The sequence below is a fragment of the Eleutherodactylus coqui genome, chromosome 1, assembly GCF_035609145.1.
Source record: "Eleutherodactylus coqui strain aEleCoq1 chromosome 1, aEleCoq1.hap1, whole genome shotgun sequence".
Lineage (NCBI taxonomy): Eukaryota > Metazoa > Chordata > Amphibia > Anura > Eleutherodactylidae > Eleutherodactylus > Eleutherodactylus coqui.
Window position 1 is genome coordinate 378,413,312 of NC_089837.1, and position 26,183 is coordinate 378,439,494.

At 42.2% G+C, this 26,183-nt stretch overlaps 1 protein-coding gene across 3 annotated transcripts in view; it reads right to left on the reverse strand.

The window, feature by feature from the left end:
• Positions 1–26,183, reverse strand: part of NF1 (neurofibromin 1) — a 206,496-nt gene that overhangs the window by 109,977 nt on the left and 70,336 nt on the right. For all 3 annotated transcript variants that reach the window (XM_066578842.1, XM_066578839.1, XM_066578844.1), the window contains exons 22-30: positions 25,111–25,233; positions 23,857–23,940; positions 23,655–23,771; positions 21,068–21,249; positions 20,426–20,637; positions 19,779–19,940; positions 18,128–18,231; positions 17,010–17,145; positions 2,270–2,332 (exon numbers count right to left, since the gene is read on the reverse strand). In XM_066578842.1, the coding sequence (XP_066434939.1) occupies positions 2,270–2,332; positions 17,010–17,145; positions 18,128–18,231; positions 19,779–19,940; positions 20,426–20,637; positions 21,068–21,249; positions 23,655–23,771; positions 23,857–23,940; positions 25,111–25,233 (1,183 nt within the window). The remainder of the gene's footprint in view (positions 1–2,269; positions 2,333–17,009; positions 17,146–18,127; positions 18,232–19,778; positions 19,941–20,425; positions 20,638–21,067; positions 21,250–23,654; positions 23,772–23,856; positions 23,941–25,110; positions 25,234–26,183) is intronic.

Genomic DNA, 26,183 nt, shown 5'->3' on the forward strand with positions numbered 1-26,183 from the left:
GTTTATGTTTTTACACTTCCATCATTTACATTCCATTGTAAGCACAATACTTAGACCTTGTATCTATCATTATCCAGTGACAGGTAGGTGAATGTCACTTTGCGTAGATTCTTGTATACAGTTTTAGCCTGTGTTCACACACAGCGGAATCCCGACGTAAATCTCGAGGTTTGGCCGCAGCTGAAAAACCGCAAGATTTGCGCCTGGAGAAGTGCTGCTTCCAAACCCGCGGCGGGTTTTGAAGCGGCCTGGCCGCTCGCTCTTACGCTGTGGTCGGCGCTCCCATAGAGGCGAACGCGGCCGCAGTGGAAGAAGAAAAAAAATAAACATGCTGTGGCCGGCGAATCCGCGCTGCAGCGGGATTAGCGGCCGCAGGCGGATTTGCCAGGGCGAAATTTTGCACGGAATTTCCGTGGCAAATCCGCCCCGTGTGAACTCAGCCTTACAGTGGTGCTTTTTAGAATATATTTTTACTCTTTTGCTTTATGCGTGCCAGAAGAGTGTTTTATAGCTTTATAGTGTTTATTATAACTATTTGGAAGCCTGACCCACCATCTGTCTTCTGTGAGTTACATATGTTGCATAGGATGTGTGGCACTATCCAATACTTATTAAAGGGAACCTGTCACCAGTTCCCAGCATGTAAAGCCGTCCATATCAGCATGACGGTAGTGCTTTCCAAATCTGCTGCTTGTATAAGTGAAGGCAGCGGCATATCTTGGAAAACGATTTTCAAAACATCCCTGAGCTGTATGGGGACGCAACGGTCTGATGGGCGGGCCAGACTCCTGCTGAGTTCTTCATGTTGGTATAGACAGTTTTACACACGCTGTTTACTGCTGACAGGTTCCCTTTAACAGAGATGCCTACCCGTCCCTTTATACAAACGCTTGTGCTGCCAGGATTTTGTTTATGTCTTTTTTACTACGTTTGTGTATGTTGTAGAAAAAAATTCCTTTGCCTGAAATAGATCAGACGGTGTTACACCGGTCATATTCTGTGAGCAGCTTTCCTGCAGCATTGAGTTCTATCAAATCTCCAGCGTTCGGACCACATTCGGATCATGAGTGATCATGAGGACAGACGTTAGCAGTCCCCGGGAGTACACCTATATATTAAACAGGGAGGCGCATCTTTTTCAGATGATGGAGTTTTTTTTCATGCGGATCATGAAATTCTTTGGCTTTGTGGATTGACATAGAACGGTGAATATATTCGATTTCCAAACTGTAAATAGTTTTTTTTCTATTAATGAAGAAACAATGTTAAACAATGTTCAGAATTAGTCTAACTGCACCACTAATTGATTCTGACTGACGTGAACCAAAAAATTTAAAAAAAAAAATCCTAGGGAGCTAATTATTGCTAATAAACTGTATAAATATGCTAAGATTATTAACAGACAGAGTGGGTCAGTCTAAATGGAGAAGGCAGGCTTCAAAAAGTGCACAAAACACAAAGAAAAACTGCTATAACCCTGTAGGGGATTTTTCTCTAAGTCACAGCATGAAACTAGAGGAGGCTCTAATTCTGTCTAAAAAGTCACTCTGATAGTTTCTAAAGATCGAACCCATTTCAATAAGTCATTCACTTCAGGGGTCAATAGTAGAACATTTCAAGTCATACTGCATTTTCTTGCATATCCGGCATTGATGCCAACCACCTGCCATGAATCATCTCACAGGGCACTGCCCGCGCTGTGCGAAAAAGCACAGAAATAATGCTTTTCAAATACTGTACATAAAAAGTACTTACCTTGGGAAGAGTGCTGAAAAAAATTCAAGTAAGTCTATAAAATCATATTAAATAGGACATCTTAACACCCTTCTCCCCCCTCCCTTTTTTTTCCTTTAAGAAAAAGGGTAACATTCTAGAAAGAACAAGCTTTGAGTCCCAAGCATCTAGCAAGTAGCAGTCCCCACATTTCCTCAAGTGTAGAACAATACAAACCATCCCCATTCTTAAAGATCAATGCTCCTCAAGCAGTAAAGCCAAAAGTTAAAACAACCCTCTTATGTCAAACGCTCACACAGAGAAGGCGCAAAACGCTATAGAATTTCAGTGTGTTAATTGAAATGAAAGCTATTCTGTGCCAGAATTAGTAGAATGATTTTGACAGTGAAGAACTGGAGGCTGGAGTGAAGATGTTTTAATAGCGGAGAAATAGAGAACATAAAAGGTTTGTTTAGGTTTATTTTTTTGCTTCAAAAATGGTCAATTTTTGTTTCTTTGGGGAGAAAATGGCTGATAGAAAGTTCTCCAGACTTACTGATTTTTTGTTTTCCTTTTTTTCTTTAACGGTAGCTTTATTCAGTAGGGAGTGGCAAGTTGCCTACAGGACAGAGATGAGCACAAACAAGTCACAGCACCAACTACATATAGCAAAGTAAATAAAAAATTGAATTAATGGAAAAAAAACACAATGTGGACTCACACATACAACTTCACAGAAAAGAATGCAACACATAGTAATGGAATACAGGTCATGAACACTGTGGTAATTCTCAAGCTGCTCCCAAAATCAGTTCTACTATTTCTGGTATCCTAATTTGAAAGGCAACAAACCAGCCAAAAGATAAATGGCATTAATTTAACAACACTGTAGTATAATATTAAAATATGTATAATTATTTTTTTTTTTTTTAAGTGAGCAACCATAGAAATTAAAACTGAAGAAAAGACAAAAAAAATATATGGCTTTAAAAAAAAAAAAAAACTGTAAAACTTACTGTAAATAATTTCATGGTTTGAAAATAGAGGAAATTATAATAAAATATTGGGAGCTAAAAAGTATTTAGTGCAAAATCAAAGAATTTTACCTGTATGTAGCAAGTATATTTTTAAATCTTTTTTTTTCATTACATAGTCGCAGTCAAAAGTTTGGACACACCTTTTTATTGCATGTTCCTTACTGGAGTGTAAAACCAGAATGTTTTAGCATTTTAGATTCTTGCTTTGATGACAGCTTTGTACACTCTTGGAATTATCTCATTCAGCTTCATGAAGTAGTCACCTTGAATGGTTTTGAACCAACAGATATGGCTTGTCAAGAGTTAATTTGTGGAATTTCTTGCCTTCTTCAGCTACATTCACATGGGCAGGCACCAGTGAAACTCTGCCCGATATCATGCTTGCCAACGTGTTTTTACGCCGATGCAAGGAGTTTTCATTCAAAAACGCCACGCATCACTTCTGTGAAATTGCGATCCTCACGCGTCAGAAGATCACAAGTGTTTCCCATTAATTTCAATAGGAAACATCACATTGCACTCACATACACATCACAGTGTTAGAAGGTCACATTGAAAACAAAGGGCGAGACATTCTGAGGGAACGTTAAAAGATAGAACATGCGGCGATTTTCATAATAAAAAAAAAATATCGCTCATGTGAAGTCTATTCAAAAGAGTGGAATTCATATTCGTTTGAGTTTTGTGCGTCTCAACGCACAAAACTCAAACAGAGATTCTCGCCGTGTGAATAAGCCATCAATGAGTTTGAGGTTGGGTTGGTACATAGATCCATACATTGTTTAGCTCTATATAACCATGTTCTAATCCAGATTATAGCAAAATCACTCAGCTCAAGTAATGGATTATTGTTTCTCTTTACTTAAAACAAGGTCGGTTAATCCAGAAGATGTTAAGAACTTTAAAGGTCTCCTTAAAGGGGTGGTCCCGCACTGAAACGGGTTTTTTTTTTTTTGCATAGGCCCCCCGTTCAGCGCAGGACAAACCCAAGGGATGTGTTGAAATTAAAAAAAAACATTTTACTTACCCGAATCCCCCCTCTGCAACTTCTTCCTTCTTTTCCTCCAAGCTGACCGCCAGGATCTTCACCCATGATGCACCGCGGGTCTTCTCCCATGGTGCACCGTGGGCTCTGTGCGGTCCATTGCCGATTCCAGCCTCCTGATTGGCTGGAATCGGCACACGTGATGGGGCGGAGCTACGCGATGACGCGTAGAAGGGTGCGGAGCCAGAACGCCGCTCATGCCCGGACTGACCAGAAGGGGGAAGACCCTTCTGCGCAATTGCGTCTAATCAGGCGATTAGACGCTGAAATTAGACGGCACCATGGAGACGGGGACGCCAGCGCGGGGAAGGTGAGTATATAACTTCTGTATGGCACATATTTCATGCACGATGTATATTACAAAGTGCATGTATATGGCCATACAGAAGTGTTTAACTTCACTTAAAGGGGTTGTCCCGCGATGACAAGTTAAGTCATGAAAGCCATCAAAGGCTATGATGAAACTGGCTCTCATGAGGACCACCTCAGTAAAGGAAGACCAAGAGTTACCTCTGCTGCAGAGGAGAAGTTCATTAGCGCTTCAGAAACAGCAAATTAACAGCACCAAAGCTCCTCCGATCAGAGCCTACATAAAAATTCTTCACAGAGATTAGTACCAGACACACCTCAACATCAACTGTGCAGAAGAGCAATAATTAGATGTTTATGATCATATTGCAGCAAAGAAGCCACTGTTATTGATACATAAACAAGAGGAGCATTAATTGGGCCAAAAAACACAAACAATGGACATTAGACCAGTGGAAATGTGTACTTTGCTCTCATGGGACAAAATTTGAGATTATTGTGTTCCAGCCACCATGTCTTTGTGAGATGCAGAAGAGGTGAGTGGATAGTTTTTACATGCGTTGTTTCCACCATGAAGCATGATAGAGGGGGTGTAATGGTGCTCCACTGGTAACCCTGTCAAAATGTATTCAAAATCAAGGCACAGTTGACCAGCACACTACCTACCATAGCATCCTACAGTGACACGCCATTCTAACTGGTTTGTGCTTAGTGGGACCATCATTTGTTTTCAATAAGACAATGACCCCAAACACATCTCTCCAGGCGAAGTAACATCCGTGTCGGAAACCTCCAACCAGAGGATCCGTTGCTGAGCTGGCTCAAAATACCGGAAGAAAAAGTGCTGCAAACAACACTTTTTCTTCCATCCAAAAGGCAAGCAACTGGGCGGGAAGCAGGTGCACCCCATTAGAGTCAATGAGGTCCGTCCGACACTGTTGGGTTTTCTCCAGAGACCGAACCGGTTGGCCGTGAGGATTCCCCTTCCCGAATAGAACAAGAAAGCAGAATCCCTTCCGCAGATGTGAAACCACCCTCTCAGGGCTACTTAAAAGGAGAGTGATGGACTGCTACATCAGATGACATGGCCTCCACAATCAATCATTTGACCTAAATCCAATTGGGATGCAGCTAAAGAAAAGCCGCCATCAAGAGCTCAGCATCTTTGAGAACTCCGACAAGACTGTTAGTCACCTGAAATGGTTTTCCATCTCATGAAGCTGATTGAGAGAATGCCAAGAATTTACATAGGTGAGGTCTTCAACAAAATGGAAAATGAAAAAGTGTAAAAAAAAAAAGGAAAGAAAAAACATTTAACGAAAAGATGTGTCCAAACTTTTGGCCCGATACTGTATTTCATTTTAGCATTTTGCCAAATTATTTTCACATACCAACATGTTCAGTGCTAAAAAAAAAGTTCATGTAAGCACTAGGGAAGTGTGACCCCCTCTATGCAAACCATCAAGAGACACGGACAGGATTCTAAATTCAATCCGTTGTTTATTAGAGAAGAAATTCTGAAATCCATCTCTGGTCGAAACCGTGCTTCAGGCTGCAGCTCTGCGATCGCCCATGTTTTACAATAAAGGTCTCTGTACAAACAGAAGTCCACTACATGCTCACCAAGTCAATGCACGGACAGCAGATTTACACTTTTACATGAATCACAAAAAATAGGACACCTATGATGAAGTCAGGACACGTCTACCCATATACTTTGTCAACGAAGCCTAAATAAAAGGAAGGAGTCTAAAGATTTGCTTTCATAGAGAATCAACTGTGTTACAGCAAAATATCTGGGACACACAGATTTCTTTATATGCATGCATAAAATCATGTATACAGATTTACAAATACACAGAAATAAATATATGCACATACTCCTTTCCGAGGTCCGCCATATACGTACAATAGATGCTAAGGGTCAAAGTATAGCCTTCCATAGGAATTAAGATAAGTAACAACCAAATGCCCTTGACTACTTGATCAACAGAAGAGTGACCATCTCGATAAGGGCTCCTTCATACTGGTGATAAAATCGTGCAAGATTTCTGCGTTGCGAGACGCACAAATATAAAACCCATTCTTTTGAATGGGTTCACTCACATTTTACGATGTTTTCCTGCATGGCACCGCATTGCGATGAAGAAACCAAATAGCAGCATGTTCTTTCTTTTGGTGATAATCGCCACTTGTTCGATTAACCAATCGCAGCCATTCATTGCATAATATCATTGAAAGGGTGTGATTGGTTCATCGAGCACCTCGTCAGCCAATCAGAGTCGGTGCTCGATTAACCAATCACAGCAACTGCATGCTGGAGGCGGAGTTATCAAGCCCGCTACCAGGTAAAAATGCTCTGTTGGCACTCAGGACTACACGGCGCTGCAGCCCAGTGCGAGGGACCCGAACGTCGGCTGCTAGGTGAGTATTGCCTTTTATTTTTTTCATGTAGTGAAGCTAGGGCTTATTTTCAGTGGAGAGCTTATATTTCAACCTCTCCTCCCCCCCCAAAAAAAACTAGGGTAGGGCTTAACACTGTAAAACATTGCAGTATATTGTAACTGCAATAAGCTGATCGCTAACTCAAGTTCCCTGGGGACACTATAAATAATTTTTTAAAGAGATTCAAAAAACTTTTTGAAATGTTCAGTAAATTAAGTTTAAGTCAAACATAAAAAAAACCCCAAAAAAACCTTTACACAATCAAACTGACATTTATTTAAAAAAAATCTATAATAAATCACATAAATTCTGCAAATTCCTAACTAGCACAACATGGAAGTCAAAAGAAGACAGCAATCTTTTAGGGCATTATTAATTTTTTTTAAGTAGTAGAACACTTAAGACTATATAAACTTGGTATTGTTGTAATCATACTCCCTCGAAGTACAAAGACAATGACTTTACTGTACGGTGAATGCTATAACCCTCCTTCATCCCCCCCCCCCCCCCCAAAAAAAAGTGGAATAGCTTTTTTTCCATTTCACCTGATTTAGACGCCACTTCCAATGGGTGTGGACGATCATCCAGTGTGTATTTGGGCCTCTGCACTCTTTGATATCAACTGCCCGATCCTTTTGATCTTGGGGAAAAACGCCACTACTAGGGCTGTCTGGAAGCAGCTTTCTCCGCCCTCTACTTTCAAAACACGCACACTCGGCTGAGCATGTATATGGCGATATTGGCCAAGATAGCCATTGGATGCACTAGCACAACCTTAGATCTTGTTCTATAGCGCAGAACTGCATTATAATGGGTTGTTGGACTTTTAGGCCGTATGGATATCATACCCGAAGATACTTCCGGCAAGAGCGGAGAGTAAGTGGTCACATTTTGTTTTTGTTTCTTTGCATGACCATGTGTGGTGCCTTTTCGGAGATGGGTGTATCTTTACCAATCTTTGGGAAGTGAGTAGAAGTCAGAAGGAGGCGACTTCTTGTAGTAATTGAATATACTGAATAAAAAAAAACTGCAGAGCGACTTTGCATGATTCAGACATTTACTATAACCCAATACTTTAGTTTTTAAGAAAACTACAAAGAATTTACTGTGTAGCCCAGGTCCCAGCTTTATATATTACGTTATCGTGGACTCAATTTTCAGTTACTTAACAAAATAAACTATGATGCTAATTATCATAACAGACATTTAGCTTTTTGCTGCTCTACAGTATTACCCATTATATGCACAATGGTAGTCCCAATCAACTGAGATCATATTACAGGAAAGGATGATATTTAAGGACACACTATTCATGTAATATTCATCACAAAAGGACCTGTTAAAATTCCCATGTCGTCTCAATAGTCTGCGTTTTTTGAGTTGTCAGCAAAACTACCTGGCTTCTGTTAAATGAATACAAGCACTGACTGTCAGTACGACCACAGAAGCCTATAAAAAATCTGTATTTACGATAAGACCAGAAAAGAAAAAAAACAAACTGCTTCCATGATTCCCAAACTATTTCAAAACCTATTAAAACAATGTCAGACATAATTTAAGGGTCTTCTAAATGTTCCATAATGGACAAATACAATTTCAACTCTTTTGCATAAATGAGACTTCTGTATAATTTTTTATGGCTGTATAATTTTTGTTTTTCGGAAATTGAGGGTTTAAACATAAGAAGCAGAGCTAGGGCCCGTTTACATCGGCGTTACAAGTACCGTTTAGAATCTCCATAGCTGAATTCTGTTAATCCCTTCCCGCTATGTGACGTACATTTATGTCATGCAGCATTGGGGTACGTATGAAGAGAGGTCATGGGGCGACCTCTCTTCATACAGTACGGGCATCAGATGTTTATTACAGCTGACTCCCATGGGCAATAGCTGCAATCAGCCACACGACCAGTCGCGGCTATCAACCCTTTAAATGCCGCTGTCAATTCTGACAGTGGCACTTAAATCCCCCAAACGATGTCCGGTGGTCTTGTATGCCCCCCCCCCCCCCCCCACAGTGAGATCGCAGGGAGTCATGAGGGTGTCATCGCAGCCAGGCTCCTCCTGAAAGGCCCCAGGGCTGTCTTAGCAGACTGCCTATCAAGCCATCCCTGTGGGGTGGCTTGATACGCTGCCTGTCAGATTGCAGTATGATGTAATTCTATAGCATTACATCATACTACAGGAGCGATCAAAGCATCGCTAGTTGTGGTCCCCTAGGGGGGACTTGAAAAAAAAAAAGTGAAAATCAGATCAATAAAGTTTTACTAAGTGTAACAAAAAAATAAAAGTTATAAAAGTTTGTCACCCCAACTTTTTCCATATCTATAATAATAAATATCTAAATCATGAAACAAAAATACATATTTGGTATTGCTGCGTCCATAAAAGTCTGATCTATCAAAGTAATGCGTTATTCACTCTGCACAGTGAGCATAGCGACGTCGATGGCTAAATAAAGGAGTTACGATTTTTTTAAAAGGTGGGGAAGGAAAAAACAAAATTTTTTTTAAAAAGGGCCGCGTCATTAAAGGGGTTGTCTCGCGAAAGCAAGTGGGGTTAAGCACTTCTGTATGGCCATATTAATGCACTTTGTAATATACATCGTGCATTAAATATGAGCCATACAGAAGTTATTCACTTACCTGCTCCGTTGCTGGCGTCCCCGTTGCCATGGCTCCGTCTAACTTCGGTGTCTTCTTGCTTTTTTAGACGCGCTTGCGCAGATCTACCTTCTCCATTCGGCTCGTCTCGGCATCACCGGCATTTTGGCTCCGCTCCCTTGTACGAGTCATCGCGAAGCTCCGCCCCCGTCACATGTGCCGATTCCAGCCAATCAGAGGCTGGAATCGGCACATGTGACGTGGGCGGAGCGTCGCGATGACGCGTACAAGGGGGCGGAGCCAAAATGCCGGTGATGCCGAGACGAGCCGAATGGAGAAGATAGATCTGCGCAAGCGCGTCTAAAAAAACAAGAAGACACCGAAGTTAGACGGAGCCATGGCAACGGGGACGCCAGCAACGGAGCAGGTAAGTGAATAACTTCTGTATGGCTCATATTTAATGCACGATGTATATTACAAAGTGCATTAATATGGCCATACAGAAGTGCTTAACCCCACTTGCTTTCGCGAGACAACCCCTTTAAGGGATTAAAATACACAACGAAATAGGGCTGCATGGAGCTCTATTCTGTCCTTTCAAATCTTGTGTGATTGTTCTCAGTAAGAGAAACCAAGTAATCTTGTAAATATGAGACCATTTAATGTGTAACAAAAATATATGATGTTTTAGCGTGCTTTCAAACCTACACAGGGTTCTTCCTCAGGCTTATCGAGTAGATCTCAAGAAATATGCATTTAAACATACATATGAACAGGCACAGACCTTATGTTACATCCACTGGGTGCACTAAAGCACCGCACCCACACGGACGCAAGATAGTGTCCCAGTAAACCCGCAAACACACTCACAGTATTTGCAGGGACAACGTACACCAGTCCAAGCATGGATAGAAGGACACCTGTTCCTTAATAATCAGGAGAAGTGGGGAACCCCTGCCTAGAAGCGGGGTGATCGTCCCAATAAGGACGGCCCCACCGTCTTCATCTGGTACCTGACTATCCCTGATTAGGAACCGGGAGAGATGCACAAACCACAGGACACGACACTGTTCACACACACAGACATACAAAACAATACATGACATCAGACGTCTGGAGGCCACCCCTGTCAAAGGGGAAGGGAGAGGGGGTCCGCATAAGAGGATGAGACCTCATCCTCGCCTTTCAGTTTTTGTCCTATTTCTCCAACATAAAGGATGAGGTCTCACCACTACACAATTAAAGAGAGAAAGACAGAATTACCTGTGCCTGAACATTTTTCTAGTCACGGACACAACATAGGACGCATGCAAGTTACCATATTAAAAGGCAATTTCAAATCTCTACATCACAGAAGAATTTGGGAGTACAAATTTATTACAACCTTTGACACTCTCCAGAATGGAATGAACCTCGGAGGGGGTGATCTACAGATAACACACAAGCCTAGTAACCCCCTAACACAAATTCAGAGACCATAAAACTTTCACATCCTTATCTGCGGACTATTTACGTATTTACTCCTCTACCCATCTTGTACTGGTATTATTTCAAGTGCAAATTAATCACTTCATGTCTGTGCTTTTTCATTCTGTTTTTGCACTGATTTAAGGGCAAAATAATCACACCAGGTCTGTGCCTGTTCATATGTATGTATAAATGCATGATTCTTTACATCTATTCCATAAGCCTGTGGAAAAACCCTGCGTAGGTTCGAAAGCTCGCTATAACATCATGTGTTTATGTCAGCCATTAAAAAGGTATCATATCTACAAGATATCACACTTTGCTCTACTGGCTAACACGCTACCACCAAACCTTTTCCATTTTTTCAAATCTAGTGAAACACCAGTCGGAAACCAAATGGACCCCATTATAGTCAGCTCAGCGCCATTCAGTTCCATTATATACGTGTTCTATTTTCCTGCTCCCATAGTGCTTACAGATCTCCAGTTTTATTATGTAGCTGCCTCAACAGACAGAATTGAGTGGTTCCACCATAAGCATATTAAGCTATAGGGGGTTAAACTGGAGTCCTCCCCAACTCATCTTTTCCTTAGACAAGTCAGCACATTGAACCAGACGCTACATGTGATAGTGTGGTAGCTGAGATTTGGATAAGAAACGCAAGTAAGATGGCAGATGCCATAAAATGGAGGGCGTAAATATGCCTATTTTAGGAGGAGGAGATGAGACAGCAATTGTAATGTTAAAGAGTTACTGCACCTGTGTAATACTGTAGTAAACCGTAACTAATCAGTTTGCTTTTAGATAACGAAGGAATGTCTGTGTGGATTGTATAAGAGAATATGCTTCCTTTTGTTGGTTTTTCAGTCTTTTTGAACACATGTACTGGTACAATAAAGTGTCTATGCTTTCTGAAGAAACAGCCCGATTATTATTGGAACCTGCATCAATAGCACCATTCCTCATAGCAGAAATAACATTTAAAATATGCATGTGTACTGTCTTAAAGACAGCAGACAGCCCTTTAACACCAAGAGTAGGCAACTGAGATCTATCCAGCCAACTAGCTTATCCAACCGCTCACTTTTTGCCATATCTATAAAAGGTTCTTTAACTGGTTACCTAAGATTAAAAAAAAACATGGGCAAAAACAAAAAGAATTACTCAACTGTTAAACGGCCTACCAGCCAGCACACCTCAGAAGGATCTGCACCGTCATCTGCCATCCATAGTCCACATGACCGTTGCAGACAATCACTGGCTTCAGCAGCAATTCTGTCAAGTATGGCATGTGACTGCCGAAGCAGGAGCATCCAGGTCCACAGCAGCTGCGCTGGATGGTTAGGGAACATTTTAAGAGAGGAGTGCTTTTTTTTTTTTTTTAAACTTCTACTTCTTGACTATCTATAACATTTTTAAACTTTGAAAACCCTTTAATACATCTCTCTGAAGCCTTAAATTGAAGTAATCCCCGAGGCTGCCCATTGCACAACTAGCATCCTGCAGTACATTCTGCTAAAACACTGTTAAAACACACATTATCAACTGTGTTTTCATAGAACTTTCACGCCTTGACAGACCCTATGTATCAATGAGGGGCCACTCACATAATCTCGTTGATAGATTACCTATTCTTACAATCTTTTGACAATGACACACATTGCTACCAAACTAGCTGGGAAAAAGAACTGAACCACTCCTCCTCCTCCAATTGGACTAGAGCATCCATCTTGTATCACAAAACCTCTCTAGTCTAAGGCATCAATAAATGACGAGATCCTAAATGTATGATACAGGTTTCCAACTCTACATCATACACTTTATCTGACAGTTTCAGATCTATGTTGGCTTGGGAGACTATGGTGGGAAGGCCAACCTCTCCATGCATTTTGGGCAAAAGTAGTGGACCTTATTCACATTAACATGCGTGTGCCTACATGTAATGAACTATTAATCCTACTACCCTCTATGCTGCTAGGTTCACTCTAACACAGAGCTCGCGACACTGCTTTATTGCTACGAGAACAGTACTTCCCAAGACTATGGAAAAGCAGTCATCCCTCCACTAGAACAAACTGGCCTAAGGAAACACATCACCTCAAATGCATTAAAGGGAGCTAGTCACCTTAAAAACGCACCCTAAAGTAAGTTTATGAAACTAAGGGATGCATTATTTTTTAACACTACCACACCACCCTCAGCCGTGGCCTGGATGAAGCGGCACCGTGACTCGAGCCGTTAAATGCAGACCACGCCAACCTTGGCTCACGTCCCAAACGCGCTTCATCCGGCGTTGCTCTAGGTGCGCCGGGCGGCTGTGGAGAAAGTTAAAGCTGCCCGCAGACTTCCTCCACTTCAAATTCATGCTTGAAACTTATAACCTAGCCCTTCACCATTCAAAACAAGTTTATTTCACCTCCCTTGCCTCCTCAGTATCCCACAACCCCAAACAACTCTGAGACCTTCCACTCCATCATCAGCCCCAAAGAACAGGCCCCTGTGACAGACCTGACTGCTGGAGAACTAGCTGCCTATTTCAAAGAAGAAGAAAAAAAGCGACAACATTCGAAAAAACAAATTCTGAAAACTGCATGGCTAGCCCCAATCCCAGTTTCCTTAGCACTGTTCCCAGAACTTACTCACTTTCTATGTTAGAACCAACGACAGAGGAAGAAGTCTCCAGGCTCCTTTCCGCTGCCTGCACCACCACCTGCGCTAGTGACCCTCTCCCCTCTCACCTCCTCCGGTCCCTTTCCCCAGCTCTTATTGCTCACCTCACCACAATCTGCAACCTTTCCCTAACCTCTGGCACTTTCCCCTCCTCATTTAAACACTCCATCATATCCCCTCTGCTTAAAAAACCAACCCTGGACCCAACTGATGCTGCCAACTACCGACCAGTCTCAAACCTCCCCTTCATCTCCAAATTACTAGAACGCCTGGTTTACTCCCACCTTACACACTTTCTCTCTGACAACTCACTCCTCGACCCCCTGCAGTCTGGTTTCCGCGCTCTAAACTCGACTGAAACTGCCCTTACAAAAGTAACGAATGACCTGATGACTGCAAAGTCGAGAGGTGACTACTTCCTACTACTCCTCCTTGACCTGTCTGCTACATTTGACACTGTCTCTTCCTACCTCTCTGACCGCTTTTTCAGTGTCTCTTTTGCTGGTTCTATCTCCGCTCCACTTCCTCTCGCTGTTGGGGTACCCCAGGGCTTGGTCCTTGGTCCCCTTCTCTTCTTTATCTATGCTGTCCCAATTGGACAAACCATCCACAAATTAGGCCTCCAATATCATCTCTACGCTGACGACACCTAAATATACACCTCCTCTCGTGAGATCTCTGGACCATTCCTCCAAAATATCACCGACTGTCTGTCCACTGTCTCTAACACTATGTCCTCCCTTTTTTCTTAAGCTAAACCTCTCTAAAACTGACCTTGTCTTTCCAACTTCCAACCGACCTCCCCTCAACATCTCCATTCCAGTGTCTGGCACCATCATAACCCCCAGACGGTATGCCCGCTGCCTTGGGGTCACACTAGACTCTGACCTCTCTTTTATCCCCCATATTCAATCTCTGGTCCAAACATGCCACATGCATCTCAGAAATATCGCTAAAATACGGCCGTTCCTCACCATGTAAAGACACTCGTGGTCGCCCACGTCCACACCTGGCTTGACTACTGCAACTCGCTACTCATCGGCATCCCCCACACGAGACTCTCTCCAGTCCAATCCATACTAAATGCGGTAGCTAGGCTCATTTTTCTATCCAGCCGTTACTCAGACACCTCTGCACTATGCCAGTCGCTGCATTGGCTGCCCATCCACTGCAGAACTAAATTTAAACTCCTCTACCTCACCCACAAAGCTCTGCATGGCGCTGCACCAGCATACATCGCCTCCATCCTGTCAGTACACCACCCAGCGCGCTCACTCCGATCCGCTAACACACTCAGACTAAACACCCCTGTAATACGAACCTCACATGCTCGCCTACAGGACTTCACCTGAGCAGCACCCATCCTCTGGAATGCACTACCCCAAGGCATCCGGACAATTCCCGATGCACAAAATTTCAGACATGCCTTAAAAACGGGACCTCTTCAGGGAAGCATACCAAATCTCCTGACCTCCCTATGGTGCCCCACCCCGTTTGCCTTCTAATAACGGATTTCCACATGAAATCCCCTATTGCCTGTGTTCCCCATGCCTTTCTCTCCCCTCCCCCTTGCACTTCCTGTACCACCCCCAACATATTTGTGTCAAACCAAATGTACCTCACATTGTAATTGTTGTATTGTTTTGCATTTATCCATGCCTGAAAGCGCTGCAGAATAAGTTGGCGCTATACAAATAAAGATTATTATTAATGCTTCCCTGGTGAAGTCCATGCACGGTCTGAAAATCTACTGCGAGTGCTGTGTGCGTGCACTCCAATAAAAGTCTATGGAAAATTTCGTACACAGCAGTCTGAAAAGAGTTACATTTTCAGACTGTGCATGGACTTGACTGTGGGACAGTGGGAGAACAGATGACTAGAGAAAAAAATAAATATCACCCCCCCCCCCCCCCCCCAGCACCATAACTTAAAGTCATAAGGTGTAAGGCTCCCTTTAAGTATCTGTCTGAATAAAATGCCAGCACATGGCAAGAGTAGATGGCTTTTGCTTCATCTTCTATATGTAGGTTTTACTCTGACTTAACAAAGATAGTATGTATTTATTTTTAACAAAGAGTTGTTAAGACCCCCGTCCTGTGTTGGATTACCCTTAGGCCTCATGTCCACGGAAAAAAACAGGCCCGCTACGGATTCTCCATGGAGAATCCGTAGCGGGTCCCTCCTGCCCTGCGGACATGAGGCATTAAAATAGTAATAAACTCACCTGCTGCGGGCCGTGCGTGTCTTCCATCCGTCGCAGCCGGAACTCCTTTCTTCGGCCCGGCGGATGTGCTCGGCACGTCGGCTGCGTGCATGCGCCAGGCACATCCGCCGGGCCGAAGAAAGAAGTTTCCGGCCGCGAACGAAGGAAGACCTGCATCTTCCAGAGCAGGTGAGTTTAATTCAGGCACGGGTCTGCCGCGGATCCGGCCGGCTTCCAAAGGCTTTAACAGAAGCCTGCGGGAGCCGTCCCCGGTGGGGGACCCACGCCTGAATGGATAAAATATAAAAAAAAAAATTATTTTTTTTTAAAAAGCAGCACACAATAGGTATTAACGCATTTTTAACAAAATATATTTATCACACATGGTGAACACCGTAAAAATCATTTTCGGCTCCCAAACAACACAATAAAAAACAATCCAAAATTCCCATGTACTGTACCCCAAAATGGTACCAATACAAAACAAGACCTCACAGAGCTTCGTCGCCAGAAAAATAACAATGCTATTGTTTTTAGACTGTGGCAATGCAGATTTAATAGTTTTTCTTTTAAAATGTGCTTTTATTGTGCAAAAGTAGTAAAAGATAAATAAATCTCAGTATAGAGTAATTGTGCTGATCAAGATAAGAAAGTTATGTTATTTTTACCAAATGGTTAACGCCGTAAGAACAAAACTCTGAAGCAACAGAGGAATTTCTAAAGGGGTTTTTCAATCTCCCCCACCCCAAAAAAATGTAATAAATGTTATACAATACATATACCCCACAGTTAAAAATACAACTTGCCACCCCTCCCCCCCCCCCAAAAAAAAACAAGCCCTCATACTGCTATGTCAACTTATGACTCTTGCAATGCAACGATGACATTCGCTTGGTCCTTAAAGCAAAAAGTTGGCTAGTCACTAAGAGGTTAAAGAAAGTGCAATACTGCAGAATTATCAAAAGGTTTACAGGCCTAATTTTGGTAGAGACTGAGCTAAGCATATATAAACTTTACAATTAGTCAGAGGTATAAAAAAGGATGGGTGCAATTACAGTACATCAGCATGTACAAGACATTCGTTTAAGGCAATAAATTACACATAATGGCAGCACTTCCAGATTTCTGTACACAAATCAAGCCAGGACACATCTCGTCTTCTGCATTTTACACTTTATAAGTATAAGATGTATGTCGCTGAAGGCATGCGCCCACGGAGGGGAAAGGTCCACCTCCAAGTAGCGTGCAAGTCAGAGGGATTGAATTAACAGAAGTTTCCTCGAAAATAAAAAAAACGGATACGATTCAATTCTGAACCTGCAAATGTAACCGAGCTGAGATTCTTGTATAATAAGCATTAGTTAGAATCCATACAAAAACACAAGAGGAAACAAACGAAAAAAAGTAAATAAAGAGAAGAAAAACTGTGTCAAATATCTGGACAAATTAAAAGAAAAAAAAACAAACAAACACATCTGGTGTTTGACTTTAGAACGGCGCACATGCTGTTTTGCCTACCTGGTACAAACAATGGCACACACTCCGCAACTGAGTCGGGAATTCATGAGTAGAGTTTATAATGGCATGAAAGAACTTCTCAGTCATCTGCAGAAGACAACGTTGATTTTCTTCAAGGACTTCAACTCCATCCAACCTTAAAAGTCAATTACAATACCAAAACAGAAGAAAAGATTCATTTTTCTAAAGTCATCAATTGAATGTAACAGATGGTATGGCATGACCAAGTACAATAAGTCCTAAAAGGGGGTCTGTCAGCAGATATACGCTAAGCGAATGACTCCCAGCTCTTGGTAGGGCACTTAAAAACATGAGGACACAAAACACTGGTATCCCAGCAGAACATCTTGATTGCAGAACAAATTAACTTTATTTTAGTATGCAAATTAGGAGTAAACAACAATGAGGGCAGACTTAATCCCATCAAGGGCTTCAGGTCTCCTTGACAACATTGTCTCCCCTTGATTGACAGCAACAGCTTCTTTGGACAATAAATATGGCAAACAAGTGGATATCATTGACAACAGTAAAGGCTTGTGCTGTCAATCTGTGCAAAGGGAAAGGTGGGAAAAGGGGAGCCAAGATAACGGGAGCAAGAGAAATTTCACTGGCGGATCACAGAAAAATTAGGGCTTCTCTGTGCCACTTTGCCTTCGGAAGAAAGGGAACCAGCAGAGAAGGTGATCGGGGGATTCTGTTACCCTGCATACCCTCAAGTCCAAAAAATTGCAGCAAAAAGGTCTGCCTCCTACAGACACTATGCTAAAACTTATTAGGTCAGTGTCTACAGGAGGGGTATAGCTGGTAGGAGGAGTTAACTCTTCTTTTGGTCCGCCTCCTAGTGGCAGGAGCTATAACCAGGGACACACCCAAGACCTTGAATGACACAGCCGAGGAATTACTTTTCTAAGTTCTGTAACCCTTCAAATAATAGGAAATGTTTAGACATTTTGTCCTTCAATAGTCTCTAAAATAATGGCAATGTCTGCCTGATGCTAACTGGTGCGTGTCTAATTAAAGTCACATGTTTCCACATAATAGAATTATTTTCAAGCACAGTAAAAGTAGTAAAAAAATAATATTCCACACCAATTTATTTAAAAAACAAAACCTCAAACCTTGTAGAGTCGACCTCAAAACTGACATGCTGCCACTCTGGAGATGTAATGATTACTCTCAGTAGGGGTTCCAATAGCTTCTGAAGGTAGGTAGCCCCATACACCTAATGACAGAACGTGAATAACTGCATTAAAAAAACTGTACAAATTAGCAAAGTAAAAACTAATATTCTTGACAGGCACCATGAATGTAAGCCATTTTAGTCAGTGAAAACACTTGAGCTTTACATTTGTTGATTTATAATACTGCATAATGATTTGTAAGCAGTTACACAGGAGCAAGGATTGAATCCTAAAGTGTAGACCAGCTAAAGGTACCCTTACATGGGCAATTATTACTTGAATAATCACTGGAAGCAGTGAATTTGGGCAATAGTCGTCTTGTGTACACGTGACCACCGACAGTGCACCGAGTGAGAAATCACTCACTTGTCGGAGTTCACCTAAAAACCAAGCAACTATTTGCCAGTGTAAACAGGCAGTCATTCATCAAAGTACTAATGACCACTTGTCCGCGAGTGACTAAGTTACATGCTTCACCCCTGATAACATGAAGGTGACATCATCACAGGTCCTTAATCCCATCCACAATTTCACCTCAGCGAGCAGCTGAATCACCGAAGCTCTGACCTCTGCCCTTGATCTCATGACCAACTCCAACTTTCATCACAGGTCCTTCAGTGAGTTACATCTGATAAGGTAATTCACTATATTATAAGTGAGTTACATGCTTTGCCCCTGATCACATGACTGTGACGTCATCACAGGTCCTTCATCCCGAGTTACATGCTCCTCTCTTGTTCACATCATGTGACGTCATTACAGGTCATGCAAGCACATGGCTGCTGTCCGGCTAGGTGTTCGTTAGTATTCAATAGCAACTGAGGCCACAGGGGGTTTGTAGGAGATGTAGTCCGTCCATAATCAGCACAGGGATGAAAGACCTGTGATGACGTCACAGTCAAGATCAGGGGCGGAGCATGGAACTCACTGTGTGTAGAATCTGTGATGACGTCACCGGCATGCGATCGGGGGGGAGCATTACTGTGACGTCATGACAGGTCCTTCATCCCAAGTGCTGTGCTGCTTGTGATCCCTGTTGTATGGGATGAAAAACATATGTAGCAGAGTTTTATGTGATGTACATTTAGCAGTGCTGTGTGTGTGTGAGACAAGCATGTGGCACGGCTGTGTGGCGCATTGCGCCCCCAGAAACACCAGTACTATAATTTTTTTAATAATTACTAGTCTATGAACGACTGCCTGTTTGCAGTGACTTGAGGCTGGTTGACGAAAGAGATCTCTGGTGCACTCCACCTAAACTCTATGAACGACTCTCTCTCCTTTGTGCAAGCAGAGGAATGAGTGTCATTCCGTGTACAAGTACCTTGTAAAATTTTTAAAAATGGATGCCTCTGCTATGAAAGCAGGTGACAAACCTGCCATGTTGGCACACTGAGATGCACGCAAAAAAAGAGATAGCTTATAGTTTGAGAGGTCTGCAAGTAACATGTAATATGCCATAAGACTTGAAGACTTTAGTCAAAGGATGACACAGCAGGGCAATCATTTATGCTACAAAGAAAGTGCAAAGAGACCATTGTGCTGTACTAAAAATGTTCAAGCAACATCTAATAGGTTACATACACACCTTAAAACAAAAGGTCATAATTTTACTAGCCAAGCTGTTTCCTCTGAAAAGCGTCTGCATAGAGTCTGCTAGCTCGACCTCCTTAGAAAACATGTTCCACAGAAGCTGATACAGGAGATGTCTGGAATCAAAGAGCGTCACAAGGACACGTGCGAGCTCATCCTGTGGAGGGCAAAGGAACAAAACATAGAAATTCAAAGTCCAGAAAGCAAAATTAAAGCAGACAGTAAAATGAGATCCATTAATCTATACTTAAGATATTGTGAAGTTATAACCAACCCAAATAAAGACATGTAAAAAATAATACGTTTTCAACAAAAATATCATTGTTCAGCAGTTTTTATGCAGCCCTCCAAATTGAAGATTCAAGGGTATATTCATCATTGTACTCCAAGCATGCTCAGAGCGTTGAAAACCTAGAAACAAAGACTGATGAGAGGCGGAATACAGCCAGCCAACAGTGGGAGAGATATTGCTGACCGCAGTCACTGCGCTGTACTACAGTCCTGGTTTCTAGGTTTTCTACACCCCAAGTATGCTGAGAATGCAATGATGAATATGCCCTAAGAGACATAGCTTATTTCAAGTTCCATATACTTTTTTAGGAAAGATCACAAACACTACGAAGCAATAATGGTCAGACTAACCCACTGTGAGCAGGGAACGACGTTAGCTAGAGCCATAGCAATGGGTAATTCCCCATGGTCACCCATCATGGTGACCAATTCTACCAGTCTTTCAAAGCGATCAGCCAAAACAGTTTCAGCCAACGTGTCAAATTCTGTCCCCTGTTGAAGGATTTTTGTAAGGACTTCCATAAAAGTAGCTCTTGTCTGTAGATCCTTATGATAGCCAAGGCCTAGAAATACAAATGTTGCCGTGAGGAAATAAGCGCCACATAAATCTATACACAAATAATGACTCATTGAACATTAATGGGGTTGTCAGAGTTTAAAAAAAAATAATAAAAAACAGGTCCCTTATGTCAGAAAATAATAAACAAGCTGATACTCAGCTCTCCCAGCTCCCACAGATCCGGTGTAAACAATATGTCACAGGGCAGACTGAGTTGCCGGCAAGGAATGTACAGGGAGCCAGAAGAGATGAAAAAAGTTAATTTACTATTGTCTGCCATGGGGAACCTGTTTTTTTTTTATATTCTTTTTTATCTCTTTTAACTTTGTTTTATTTCTGCTGCCTCACTGAAACACTGGGTCTATGTAAGAGTTTCTATATATGTTCAAAACATACATTTTTAAAGACAACATAAGAAAATGCTGGGAACTCACCTATAGAATGCATAAGGCCGCTGTCTACATTGGCATTTAACAGATTTGACATAGCCAAGACCGTACAATGTCTTAAGGAAGCCAATCGCCGTGACATTCCTCTCTTCCGGCCCCCAGTCTGGGTCCCATCATCTTCTACCTCACTACAGTCATTTAGTAAATTCATGAACAGGGTGAAATATCTAAGAAGAGGGACCAAAAGTTTGAGTCAAACAATGGGCCCAACTGCAATACGAATACATTAGGAGATTACATTAACTCTAACATATGCTCTCACGTGCAGAGTAGGTCCCACATTGAGTTTGGAAGATTTAATATTAACCCCTTAGTGACCGCCCTAAAGTGTTTTTACGTCCTGCTATTGCAGGACATGTATGGAGGAAGATAGCGCCGCTATCTACCTCCATACAGCGCGGGCGTCAGCTGTTTATTACAGCTGACACCCGCGGGCAAAAGACACAATCAGCCGTTTGGCGGATCGCGGCTATTAACCCTTTAAATGCCGCTGTCAATTATAAGAGCGGCATTTAAAGCCCCCGAACGATGCCGCCCCCCACGGTGAGATTGGGGGAGCCGTGCAGGTGTCACGGCAGCCGGGGGCCTTCTGAAAGGCCCCAGGGCTGCCTTAGCAGACTGCCTATCAAGCCATCCCCGTGGGGTGGCTTGATAGACTGTCAAAAAACAGAATGATGTACTGCTATAGAATTATGTCATACTACAGGAGCGATCAAAGCATCACTGGTTGTAGTCCTCTAGGAGGACTAAAAGAAAGTGTAAAAATAGGATCCATAAAGTTTTAGTAATTCTTACCCCCCCAAAAAAGTAATAAAAGTTCAAAAAAAACCCAGCTTCTGCCATATTTGCAATTAAAAAAATCAAAATAATAAACCAAAAATACTTGTTTGGTATCGCTGCGTACGTAAAAGTACGATCTATCAAAGTAATTATTATTTACCCCGCACGTTGAACGTTGTCGGGAGAGAAAAAAAAAAAAGAACGCCCGAAATGCACTTTTTTGGTCATCCTATCTTTGAGAAAAAATGGAATAAAAAGCGATCAAAAGACAATTGTATGCGAAAATGGTACCAACGGAAACGACAGGACGTAGCGCACAAAATGAGCCCTCATATAACTATGTCGACAGAAAAATAAAAAAAGTTATTGTGCGCAGAAAATGGACACAGAGTAATTTTAAAAAATTAAATATCTTAAAAAAAATACAAGTAGTACAGCAAAAAAAACACTATACAAGTTTGGTATTGTAGTAATCGTACTGACCCATAGAATAAACTTATCGGATCACTTTTGTTGCAGTTTGTGCGCCGTAGAAATAGGACACATCGAAAGACGGTGGAATGTCGTTTTTTTTCCATTTCTCTCCGCTTAGAATTTTCAAAAAGTTTTTCAGTACATTATATGGTACAATAAATAGTACCATTGAAAAATACAACTCGTCCCGCAAAAAACAAGCCCTCATACAGCGACGTCGATGGATAAAGGGGCTACGATTTTTTAAAAAGGAGGAAAAAACGAAAATGAAAGAGGAAAAAAGCTCCGTCACTAAGGGGTTAATAATAAAAATAATCTTTATTTGTATAGCGTCAACTTATTCAGCAGGGCTAATGCAATAAATCGGAAAGGAAGCTCCATAGAAAATTTAAACAGAATTTGATTTTTCCCACAGGTTCCTCTTGCAGTTCTCCTGGTGTGAACAATTCCCTAATGCATTCCCAAAAAACTTGTTTGCAACCACACATTTTCTATATTATAAGGCTCTAATTTAAATGAATGAGCCACCATGTAATTTATGGATAGGTTAAAGGGCTTTTCCGAGACTCCAATATAGATGACCTTTTTGGGTCAACTTTTTTGACCTATCCAAAAAGTTAGGGATCACCACTTGGAATTCCAGCCGATCAGCAGAGAACTTTATTGCATACCAGGCACAGCACTGTACATTGCTGCTTCGGCCTGCCTCGTAGAGCAGCTCATTCCAATTCACTTGGAGGGGTCTAAGCTGCTTTCAGGCCATGTGATGTCAATGGCCTGAGAAGAACACTGTGGTCTCTTCAAACAGCTGATCAATAGGAATCCCATGCGCCACACCCCATAAATCAGATATTGATGACCTATCCTGAGGGCAGGTCATCAATATTTTAGTCCCGGGAACCCCCCTTTAAGCTTTCCAGTGTGAGCATTGGTATTTTCAGTGGCTCTGCTCCCTGGCTAACAGATGGGATTCCTGAAATCACAAAGAGAAACAAGCTGTGTGTGAGAAGACATGGAGTTCATCTGACAACTACAGGATAGTAAAAAAAATGGAAACTCATTGGAATTGAGCTTTCCCTTTTCCTACAGAAATAGATTAGGTTGCATAATTGTCAAACATTCTGGTGGAAGAAGCGGACCTTCACAAATCCAACCTGAAAAAGTGAATTATGTTTCCTGCAAGGAAAACCATCTGACATATTAGCAGGGATTCCAATTCATTATTACCACAAAGGAACCCCTGAAAAAGGTTTCCTCTCCTGCCTCAAAGAAATCCCCGGAACCCCCGAATCATTGTTACAATAAACAATACACCTACTTGAGAAACAACTGTGATTTGGCTTCCATCAACTCTACTCCATCTCCTTCCTCAGGTTGGAGAGGTAGTCCAGCCAGTAGAGACACCACAGCCTCCATGCTTGCCTGATCTAGGTCTCTGTAGAAGACATAACATTATGGATCCAATCTTCACAATAAACGTGTGTCTCTTTACAATAAACTCTAAAGATAAAGTTCCGTACCTGGTCAGGCATTTAACATCTTCATCAGCAGCTTGGTTGGATGTTCCCATTACCCAGTCAGTCAAATATTCTACCATCTTATTTCTAAATGCACAGAAATAGTAAACATTAGAATGTACAATATTTATTGGGATATTGCCAACATATCACCACCTCAGAGGAGGAAGCTACCCTATGAGAAAATACCAGACCTTTTAACAGGCCTTGCAACATGACAACATGCAAGCCAAACCCTTCATCAGTGCACAGTAGGTTAGCTAGGCTAGCCTTCTCTTACTCCATGATGCTGCTGTCTATAAAGCCGCTTTTACTAAAGTAGTAGGGATGAGTGTCCTGGCTCAAACACTGGTCCACTGACATGAACTCAAAGCATCATAGAGCCCTATGAAGCTGTGAGTTTGGGACAAGCACATATGGAAATATCATCATCATGGAAGACAATAGAGAAGTACTGAGCAGTATAGGTGCAATTTCAGTAGCTGTAATTCACTACTAGCTGCCGATAAGTTTGTGTGAATCTGTATCCCTGCAGTAAATCACGCCCCTCCACCTCTCTATGAACTTCTATGGGAAGCATAAGTGTTCACCATCCTCCACTTCCTGTTCCTTGTCTTATCTCTGTTACTAGAGACAGGCATAGGTTGACAACAGGCAGTGAACAGGAATTTAGAAGAAAAGGAACACCCATTGTGGCCAGCATTTAAGAGGGATTTTTCAGCACAAAAATGTAATTTGAGGTAGTGATTTGCACATTTGTTAGTTATCACATAAGTGCAAGTTGTTTAAAAAATTAGTGACTAGAGATGAGCGAACTTGCTCGTTTAGGGCGTTTTCTGCACTCGAGCACTGTTTTTTCCGAGTAACTGACTACTCGGACGAAAAGATTCGGGGGGGGCAGCGTGATGGAGCGGGGGATAGCAGTGGGGGCTCTCCCCCCCCCCCCCACCTTCCCCCCCCACTCCCCTCTGCAACCCCCCGCTCACCCCCGAATCTTTTCTCCCGAGTAGTCGGTTCCTCGGAAAAAACGGTGCTCGAGTGCAAAAATGCCCTAAACGAGTAAATTCGCTCATCTCTATTAGTGACCATTTAAACTTCTATCACATTATGTAATACGTCTATACTAAAACATTAATACAAGAGTAATGTTATAACATTTAACTAAGATAGTATGCTTTCATTTTGTGTTTCCCAATTTGCCCTGCACCTCTTATCTGAGGTTTTGCTGCACTATATCGATACAACTCTAGTACTTACCTGAATTTCATTTCTTGACAAAAAGAAAGATCGTCCCTTCGTTCCATCATCACTTCCACAAGTTGACAAAGCTTTGTCTTTATCTGAATGGCATGTACCATGTTCCCTAGTACACGAACATACCTAGAAAAGATTTTTTGGCACGTAAGACTACACAAATACATTTACGTTTATTACGGCCAGCTGCACACAAACGGAAGCCCGCAGCGGAATCCGGCCCCGACCGCAGCCGGCATTCCCGCGTACCTATCTTTTCTGTTCTCTATCTGTACTGCGGATGGTCGAGGCAAGCCGCCGTCAGTCATGCGCAGTACAGATTTTTTTTTTTATGTTTATTTTACCCACGCCGTCGCTAGGCGATGACGCGGAATCTGCAAACTTTCCACAATGTCAACTGCAGATCGACCGCAAGTCAGCAGCTTCCATTAACTTCAATAGGAAGTTAAAAATACGATATGCTGCGATTTTCCCTCGCTCGCGAAAATCGCAATTCAATTCCGCGAGTGTGCAGGAAAAAGCGATTTTCAATAGCATGTAACGAATGGTATTTGCAGTGGATCCGTGGTGTGGATCCCGACTGCAGATTCCGCAATGCAAATCTGTTCGTGTTCAGCCGGCCTTACACAGAAAATACTGTCTATGAAAGTGTACAGGAAGGTCAGTCCCAACAAACTCCCAACACCTACCAAACTACCATCAACTTTATTTTTCATAGCAGAGATGGGGATCCACAGCTGTAGTTACCAGCAACCTGGGCGGTTACCATGAAAACAGCCAGTGATTTGGCGCAGCACAGTTTGCGTAGCTACCACTGGGGTGGACGGAAGCTACGGAAATAGCGTAGAAGAGCGTGCTACGCTGTTACCGTAGTGCTCATGCACTTGCACTTCAAGAGCTACGCAAACAGCACTGCATTGAAGAACTTGCCCGTTTCCAACATATGGTCGAAAACAGGAGGCCCTGGAAAGCCGAGATGGAAACACCCTTTTAACAGCCTAACTGCTTTTGCCAAAAAGTTTTTTCTGTAGTAAATTTCAATGGTTCGCTTCACTATGGGTGAAATAGTTTAGCAT